The sequence below is a fragment of the Panthera pardus genome, unplaced genomic scaffold (genome assembly GCF_024362965.1).
Source record: "Panthera pardus isolate Hobbes unplaced genomic scaffold, ASM2436296v1 HiC_scaffold_15, whole genome shotgun sequence".
In the NCBI taxonomy this organism is placed as follows: Eukaryota; Metazoa; Chordata; class Mammalia; order Carnivora; family Felidae; genus Panthera; species Panthera pardus.
Window position 1 is genome coordinate 87692832 of NW_026526710.1, and position 9113 is coordinate 87701944.

Sequence of the window (9113 nt, forward strand, 5' to 3'; positions counted from 1 at the left end):
CGCCGCCGCCGCCGCCCGCGCCCCGCGCCCCGCGCCCCGTGCCGTCCCCGCCGGCCGCCCCGCTGACGCCGATGCCCCGCGCGGGGCCCGCGCGCCGCTAGCAGCATGTCTCGGCGCAAGCAGGCCAAGCCCCAGCACCTCAAGTCGGACGAGGAGCTGCCGCCGCCGGACGGGGCTCCCGAGCACGGTGAGGGGCCGCGGGGGGTCGGGCCGGCGGGGCGCCGCGCGGGCTGGGGGAGCCGCCGGCCGCGGGGCCGGTGCGCGGTGCCCGGCCCCGGCGGACCGGCCGCGGGGACCCCGGTCCTGCCCGGAGCGCGCGGCTTGGAGTTGCGGGCAAGTAAAGTTGGCTCGGCTGCCGGGAGTTGGGGCGCGGCGCGCGGGCGCAGCGGGGCTCGGGGCCGGCTGGGGGTCGGAGCTGCCGGGGGAGGGAGGCAGTGGAGCGGGGGCGGGGGTGGGGGGGGGGCGACGGGAGGTGAGCCCGCGCGCCGCAGCCTCCGCGCTAACCCCCGGGCTCCCCGGGTCCGGACGCCGGGCCCGGCCTCGGCTACCGCGCGACCCCCCAGGCCAGCGCGGCGGCAGTGGCGGCGGCTCGTCCCGGGCTCACCTCCCGCCGGACTCCGGGCCGGGGAGGCCGGCCGCCCGGGCAGCTTTGTTCGGGGCCGGGGCCCCGGGGCTGGTGCGCGCTTGGAGCGGGGCCGCCGACCCCGACCCCCCCCCCCAGCCGGCCCGCCCCCACCCCCCACCCCGCCCCGGCCCGCCGGCCTCGTGTGCCCCGAGGGCCGCGAAGCCTGCGGGGGTTCGGCCTTCCTCGTGGCCGCCCCGGGAGTGAAGCCGGGCGAGCCCCGCCGCGGCCTGGGGGTGGTCCCTGCGCGCGGGGGGGGGGGGGGGGGGGCGGGGGAGACCCGGCTTCCCTCCGGCGGCGGCCGGGCGAGCGGGGGGCAGCGGCCGGGTGTCCCCGTGGGCGGCGCGGGGCTCGGGCTGCCCGGCCGGTCCGCTGGCCGCGGGGCCGGGCAGCCCCGACGCGGAGACGCGTCCTTGTGCCGCGAGCCCCGGGCCGTGCGCACGGAAACAAAAGGACAGAAAAGTTTATCACGCGGCGCCGGAAAGTTTGGCGACACGGGTGCGTGTCCGCGTCGGGAGCCGGCGGGCGGCGGGCGGCGGCCTCGCCCGGGTCTTTTTGTGGCCGTGGAGGTGGGGAGCCCCGCGTGCAGCCCGGGCACCCGAGATGAGAGCGGCAGATATGCTAAAAAGAAACGCTTGCATATGGTGGGTAGATTAGGGACAAAGAATCTTTTTGTCATGGAAATGGTTTTTTTTTTTGTTTTGTTTACTTCATCACATAGAATTTCTCACACTTGGTTTGTTTTGTATTGGCCTCAATGACTACATGATCAAATGAATGGATTTATTTCTGCCGAATGAGAAAGACAGTCTTTCCCTCAAAAGAACTACATTGCATCCCAGCGAGGAATTTTAAAGCTTTATTATTGTGGCTGCTGAATAGCTTAAACTCGGCTTTCACAGCCGCCCCAAAATGCAACAATGTAAATACTTCTCCGCTTTGTAGGCTCCTTATCAAAATGTGCACTGTCTCCTTCTATTAAAGCATATTTTAATTAATAGAGTAAAACCCCTCGTGTTTAACAATTAGCAAGCCGAGGCCCTGCTATTCATTTTTAATTCCACGTCAGAGCCGGGAGCCCGGTGAGCTGATAGTGTAAACACGTTGAAGGATGTGTAGCCCACATTGGAAAACCCAAGATGCAGCAAATTATTTACCAGTCCGCCTCTGGATCCTTGCCCTTACCCAGTTTATTCGGTGCTGAGACCTACTCGGGATTTTCACCCGTCGTCGTCCGATTAAAGTTTGTCAAGCTGGTGTTTTCCACCGTCGCTGGGAATTGTAGTCAAGACATTGCCACAGTTCCTGATCGTATTTTGCAACAGGCCAGAAATAGCCTGTCTGGGGCTGAGCCTTCCTCAAGTAGTGTGTTTCCTGGATTGTTTTAAGGGTACTTTGGGGGGAACTGTTTAAAAAAATAAGTTCTTATTTAATTATTCTGAACTGATTGTTGGTGGAGTATAAAAGATAGCCTGTTCTCTGCTCACTCGAGGAATGCTCGCGGATGTACTAGTCTGTCGTGACCGTCGTGAGTAAGATAACGAAAATATTTTTCTTAAGGGAAGTGCTGGTGAAAGCTCCCTTACTCCCAACTTGAATCACATATCCTGGAAATTTTAATTTTGTCAAATGCCGTTGGAAATGAACAGACCGTGCCTGAAGTTAGAAGAGAGCCAAGTTAGTTTGCAGGGTCGTGGAAACAAAGTAAATACTTCTTTTGTATCACTTTGGGCGTGAGATGTTAATGAAAGCAGGAGATGCGTGAAGTAAAATGGAAGGTTATCGATAATGCAAATACACGCAGAATTCTCAGTGCAGTACAGGGGCTGGCAGCAGGGCACAGCCATGTTAATTTACAGTAAAAAGAGTTTATTCCCCAAGAAAAGGATTTCCCAGGCTTTGGTGTTGAGGCAAGCAATGAAATGGTAGCAATCCAGAAATAGCTCCAGTGTTCCCCAAACCTGATCTCCGCGGCAGAAATGAAATATGACAACGTATCTAAAAGGAGGAAAGGTAGTGATGGCCGATGGTAAGTTCTAGAGTGACCGTGTTGTAGAATTTTATTTTAAGGATGCCGGAGACTAAACGTTCCCTGTGAGAACTGTCTTCTGAGATGGCAGCATTTCATTCCTATTTGTGAATGTGATGCAGCCTCAGAATTCAGTTGAATGTGTGCCATCAATAGTGAAACCTTTTGAGCCAGCTGAATATTTTTCTTCTGAGAAAAATTAATTAAAACTTCTGCCGGAACAGCACGTATGTATACCCCTACCGAGAACTTTAAGAAAGTGTGGTACCGCTGTCCTTTGTTGTATTAAATACGTCCTAATAAAGATGTATATTTTATTGTCGTTACTCGGAAAAGCTGTATTTAAGGAACAACAAAAGCGTGTTGTAATTTAAAACAATTTGCCATCCTGGATTTTGTTTGTTAGCACTAATTGTTTCAAAGTGTTTTTGTTTTCTGCCAACTTACACTCATATGGCTATCTTAAAAATCCTTTTAAATGTGGTGAGCATGTGATTGAAGAATTTACCAGTGGTATTCACAGACTGTGTTTAAACTGAGGGAAAGGAGGCCACCAGCCCTCGGTGAGGAGATCCCTTTTCTTTTATCTGTATGTGCATGGTTTGCCTGGAGTGCTCCCCCAGCCCACTACCCGCATTTACAATTCAGCATTCCAAAAGGAAACAATACAGAAGCCACTTTCTAACATTCGTAGGCAGATTGTTTTCTCTGAAACATGAAAGGTGAAAAGTAACTGAGGAGAGCGAAGGAGGAAGGAAAAGAAGAATTTGCAAATATTTATCTTAAAAATAACATTTTAAAAACTTAACCTATTTTAAAATGCCTAATTGGGTGGTCAACACAAAGCTCGCCAATTCCCACCTTCCAGAGAAAGAAGTGATTATGTGGCAGTTAGGCGTTTTCTATGTACATTTGAAACTTCACAACACATGCATAATCCAGTATTTTTAGATCTGTTCAGAGCCACAAAAAGAAGGCAAGCTGATTATTGTTTGCATACACGATGATGGCAAAAGTGGGTCAGATTTCATTTTCAACTGGAACCTCTGAGAGGGTTTGCCATTCATCTCTAGGTAGCTCTGAGAATATCCCGGGGAAGTCAACGAAGATCCAGCCAGGGCGTCCGTTGTGTGCACTGAGCATTAGTAGGAGTTTAGCATTCTTAAGTGTGAGAATTGACACAGGGGGTTTTGGTTTTGGTTTTGGTGGGTTTTTTTTTTTTTTAAAGCAAAATAAGTCTTCGCTGCTAATGAGGTAATGCACTGTCTCTTAATGTTGCAAAGTAGCTTTAAGAAGGATACGTTTTACATGATATTTATACAGCAGGAAGTTGTTTTTGTTCTGTTACTTTTTATTTTCCTACATGATTTGTAGACCAGTTGCCAGAATAAGACCAAAACATCCTAGGAAGATGAGACCCGGCCCCACTCACCGTGGGGCAGGTTGGAGTCCAGCACGTGGCGAGTTGTCACATGTGTAAAATCTGTGTAAAAATTGAGTGCTTTAATACTGCTTTAGATACACTCTTACGTGAAAAGAAAAAAAAAAAAAGTCCTGCTCTTAGATTTTTGTCTTGTTATTTGAACAGTTTTAGGACTTAAAATGCAGCTAACTGTCAGTGTGGTTTCCAAGCAGACAAATAGCCCTAGTCATGTTACAGAAAGTGTAAAATATTAACTGAAATAATGAAATGCCGTGATGGGCTCTATTTATGTTAGAGATTAAGATTGATCTGTTTGTTAATTAAAGGGGACCTCCTCGCCTCGGCGGAAGTGTCCACTGGAGACCTGATGGCACCACTGTGGTGTCTAAATCTTGTCCTCCGTGGGCCTGTCTTTTCCAGTCGGCCCCGGTCTGCTCAGGCTGCCTCTGCGGCCCGCTCCCCGCTCCACCAGCCCGGCCCGCCGCACCACCAGCCTGGGCCCGGGAAAGGCAGGGCTGCGGAGTGTGGGGCCCCGGCTCTCCCCGAAGGTGGGTAGTTAGAGGCGCCGTGACAGGCCTTGCTGATTTAACCTTTGCCTGCTTTGCCCTGCCAGGGGTGGCCACTAGATGTCAAGCTCATAATACAATTAGTGCATCTGTGCTGTTGACCTTGGCAGCCGGACTCAACACTGTTCTATTAAGTGTTAACACTGGGTCTGAGTGTTAACTGGAGACCCGCGAGCCTGCTCCGTGCCGCCCGGCTTATCGAATGCCCATCTCCTCCGGCACAAGTGTTTATGGTTCTTAAAGAAGAGAGGACGGTTTCCTTTTGTTCGGCCGTTCCGTCTTGAACTGTGTAATTAACCCTGCAGGTGCCGTGGCACTTCGTCCGCATCCGTGGGCCTCCCTGGGCCCCCTCTCGCGAGGCGGCGCCGTTTGCTAATTCCGTCGTGTGGCTCTGTACGTGCAGAGCCGCCGGCCTCAACGACCCAGGGCGCTGGCTTTTCCCAGGTGGTTTTTGGCATACGTGGAAAGCCGTAAGGTGCCGACAGATCGCGGAAATGATTTAATAACCCAGCCCCGGGTGCAGGGCGGCTGCGCCCAGCACGTCGGAGCCCTGCTCCCGGACACAGTGCACTGATGCTTCTCCAGGGCTGTTGAGACCCAGGTGTGTCTGCATCTACGGGGTCTCGCTCACTTCTGGCTCCTGCGCGTGTGGGCTACTCCCGAGGAGGCGTGCCGGTCACGTGTGGCTCTACACCGTGCTCGTCCTCCCCAGAAGTGACCCCACACGAACCTTGTCTGCCCCCCTCACCAGGTTTTGGGTGACCTGGGTCGCCCGGGTGCCGTATGTCGGGAGTCATCGCCGTGTGGGCACGGGCCGGACCATCCGGAGGCAGCGGCCGCTGTGCGACCCCCACAGGGTAGCAGACACCTTCGTGTTGCGCGAGGCGTCCGAGCCGAGGTCGGGCCGCGTGTGTGGCTGGCTGCACTCCACCTGCGCGACTCCATAAGGGGAACCGTGTCCCCCCCCCCCCCCCCCCGATGAGAACCTGCAGAGGTTTGAGGCAGAGGACGTTTGGTGACTGTGCCACAGGTGGTCCTTACTTAACAAATTTGAGATGTGGGCCACTGAGGCGACAGAAGCCCGCGCGCGGGTCAGTGCTGGCGTTCAGCATAACCAGAGCGCCCCCCACTGTTCAGCGCCATGTGCACAAGCTCGGAGGTCCGGGGAAAAGGACAAAATTTTTCTATTGCGTCTGGAATTTCTTCTACATTGTTAAACACAGTAGGGGTCTCTATTTGTCCCCTCCTGTTTCGCAGCTTGGGCTCAGTGTGTGATAATTCATCTTTCTTTATGGGATTCAAAGCTATCATAAGGAGTTAAAAAGAATTAATTTGCAAGAAAAGAAGTGTCTTCTAACAATTTAGGAAAACTTGAAAAATGCTTTCTAGATTTTTAAGGGGTGGTAAAGGCAAATGAGAAAGTACTTGTTCCTTTCCCGAAGGCCCACGTGGCATTTTATGGTCCCCAGTTAAAGTGGAGAAGTTAACATCCCTTTCCCGGCACTGAACGATCCTTTTGTTCATGGCAGAGAATTAAAAGTGGGTAGCAGAAGCGTAGCAGGACAAAGGTGGGTATCTGGGGTTGGTAACCAAAATTATAAACCCCTGTTTACCACGTGTTTGTATTGGGCAGCTTATTTAGTAGGTACTGTGCTCCTGCAAAGAGAAAACCGAAGAGCCCTGCAAGGACCCACGCTTGACATGGAGGGAAGCTCAGATATTCTTAAATCTGTCGCCACAGTGCTTCTCACTTGTGGCTCTAAGAAGATGGTCTCGAGTGTGGGTTCTCTGCCTGTCGTCTGCCACCTCGGCCCTCAGAAGACTGTCATGCACTTTCAGACAGTGGAAACACGATACGCGTTATGTAACAGCAGGCATTAAGACTGAGAATAATGAAACGGTTTGGGGGGTTCCTTTCCCGTCGAGGGATCTGTGCCTAAGAACGGAAACATTTCTCGTAAAGAATCCCCGTGTGTCTTATTTTTTAGATTGGTGTGGTAGGGGTTCTTTTGTTAGAGGCTTTCTTTAAAAGGCTGCGGGACCTATTTTCCTTCTGTAGACCCGAGCAACACAGAACTTGCTCGAGAACATTCGAACAGTGACAAAAGCCCCAAAAACCTTGAGTATGAGTAGCAAGTGTGGGGATAGCTGTGAACTAATTATGCATTTCCTCTCGTAAACTGAAGCAGCTTTATTTTTCAGCCCCTCTTCTCTTCCCTCCCCCGACCGCGTTCAGGAGAACGGGTTCAGCCTTAAAGCACCAACGCCCAGCTTGAAGCCACGGCCGGTACATGTCTGACCAAGGCCCAAGGAGAGTTTTCCTGGAACAGCCTCTTCCTCACAGGGCCTGCCGCGGGTCCAGCATATGCTCTGGGCACCTTCGGGAGCAGCCTCCACCAAACCCTCTTGTTGCCCAGGAGGGGGGGAGGCCCTTGGTTGCTGGCGAAGGGGTTAGCAGCTATCTTCCCTCCCTGTGGTCTGGCCCCTGCCCTGCAGATGCCTGCCTCAGCCTGGCCTGTTTACAGCCTGAAGTCTCTCCATCCTTGAACAGGCAGGATGCAAAAAATAAATTACTTTGGCAATAGCGATGATGATTATAATGCTGGGTTTTCAGTCCCCTCCCTTAAAGAAAGCATTTCTAATTGCTTTGGAAATAAATCGCACACTCTTGTATCCTTGTACTATTGTTACACCGGCTCGCTGACACAGTTTTACCTTGAAATAAAAATCTGTAGCCGTGTTAAATGATGGATGTCATAACTTCTGTTTGTGAAATACAAAGGCCGATTTCAAACGTAAATTTAATTAAAGCACGAGCACGGCTGCATGCGTGTGAATCCGACATAGAATTGGCTTAAAACAGTGGCGGGGTTAAAGGGCGTTAGAGGTTGTATAAATTGGGAGCTGCATTCAGATTTTCCCTTTTTTTAAAAAAAAAAAACACGAGTTCTGCCATCTCAGCACGTACGCACTTAATCACCGGAATGAGAAGCGCTGTCAAAGCAAGTTATAACAACTTCCTTTGTGTCCCCCTCTCTTGTGAGCGCATCAGAAGTCGGTGGCCTCACTCTGCACTTAACCTGGGAGTCGCAGTGCGCCTAGAGGCTCGGCTCCGGGGAGGCTCCTCCCCAGCGAAGTCCCTTGAAGTGCTCGTTGCTGCTGTTGAACAACATTCTTCAGGCGCGCGGGCCCAGGGTGCAAATCCGTCGTGAGATAGTAGAGTTTTCATCCGTATCCACCCTAGTCCAGACTCTCACGGAACGTGTGCCCCCTGTGACTTTGAGGGAGTGCTAATCGCGTTCAGAGTTTGATGGCGAAGACTGATCACGCTGTATTTGTACAAACCCCAATTAAAAAAAAAAAAAATAGGTGGAGATTCTAAATTATTTGCCCCACGAGAAACCCCAGTTATGTTGGATTTTTTTCCTTCGCTAACTGTAGTTTTTAAATTATGTTTCGGTTAAAAGGCAAATTCATTATGAAACTTTGCTCATAAAATCCAGCAGTGGTCTGTCCTGTCAGGTTCATTAACATAATGAACTGTTAGCGGGCCCAAATGGCCAGAATCGGCATTTTTACGCGGTTTCCCCCCCCCCCCCCAGGTTTGCTCTCCTTCCTCAATTTTAAAGGAATACGTGGAAGGTTATTCTACTTTGACAGGAGTATTTTCACTATGTTTAGGGGTTTATCGTTTATACTTGCATTAAACACACTGGCTTATTCTTTGGTAGAAAGTGCTGGAATGCCCTGTGCACAGGTCGTGCAGCTGGGAGACACTTGTGGCCTTTGCAGACCTGCCCGGGGAGGAGGAAGTTCCCCGGGACAACACTTCCTAACTTCCCTGAATTTGGACACAAACCCTCAAAGTCCCAGCATGTGAGAAACCCATGGAAACATTGAAAAGTTATCTTTCAAGTAAATAGAGATGTGCTTGGGTCACTTAAGCTCTGAGAAAAGCGCGGTGTGAAAACAAAAGCCGTATTTCTGTATTTCACGTGTTTGTTACTCAGAAAACCTGGGAAATGTTCATTTGTAAGGTATCATTTGTTTACAGCTAAGTGAGTCAATTTTTCCAACACTGAACACACACTCCGTCGGCCTAATTTTAAGCACTTGCTCAGTGAATTGCCCCTAACACGTAATCCCCTTGAAGAAAAAGCCTTCTTTGGATACGAGGTACAGCGTTTAATTGTATGCAGTGTCGGATGTTTTATACCACGTGGGTGCTTTTGTACACCCGCCCTGCGAGTTGCACGTCTTATCTCCTCTAAGGAGTTCAAGGTAGGAAATATGTCCACAAATTAGCAACATCTAATTTCTCGATATTTTTCTAAAGTATTAAAATAACGACCTTTGGGAGATTACGCCAAGCCTTTTAATCTCCTAGCTTTAAAACGCTGAAGAGAACTTGAAGAAATGTTCTCTGCGTTTCGTTACGATAGTTACGATCTACCGTGACAGTTGATTCCAACT

General features: G+C 51.1%; 1 protein-coding gene across 1 annotated transcript in view; it reads left to right on the top strand.

Annotated features, from left to right (window-relative positions):
- Positions 1-9113, top strand: part of SALL3 (spalt like transcription factor 3) — a 20071-nt gene continuing 10958 nt past the window's right edge. Inside the window, 1 exon segment of the mRNA XM_053902855.1 lies at positions 1-187. Within this exon segment, the coding sequence (XP_053758830.1) occupies positions 106-187 (82 nt within the window). The 5' untranslated portion in view covers positions 1-105.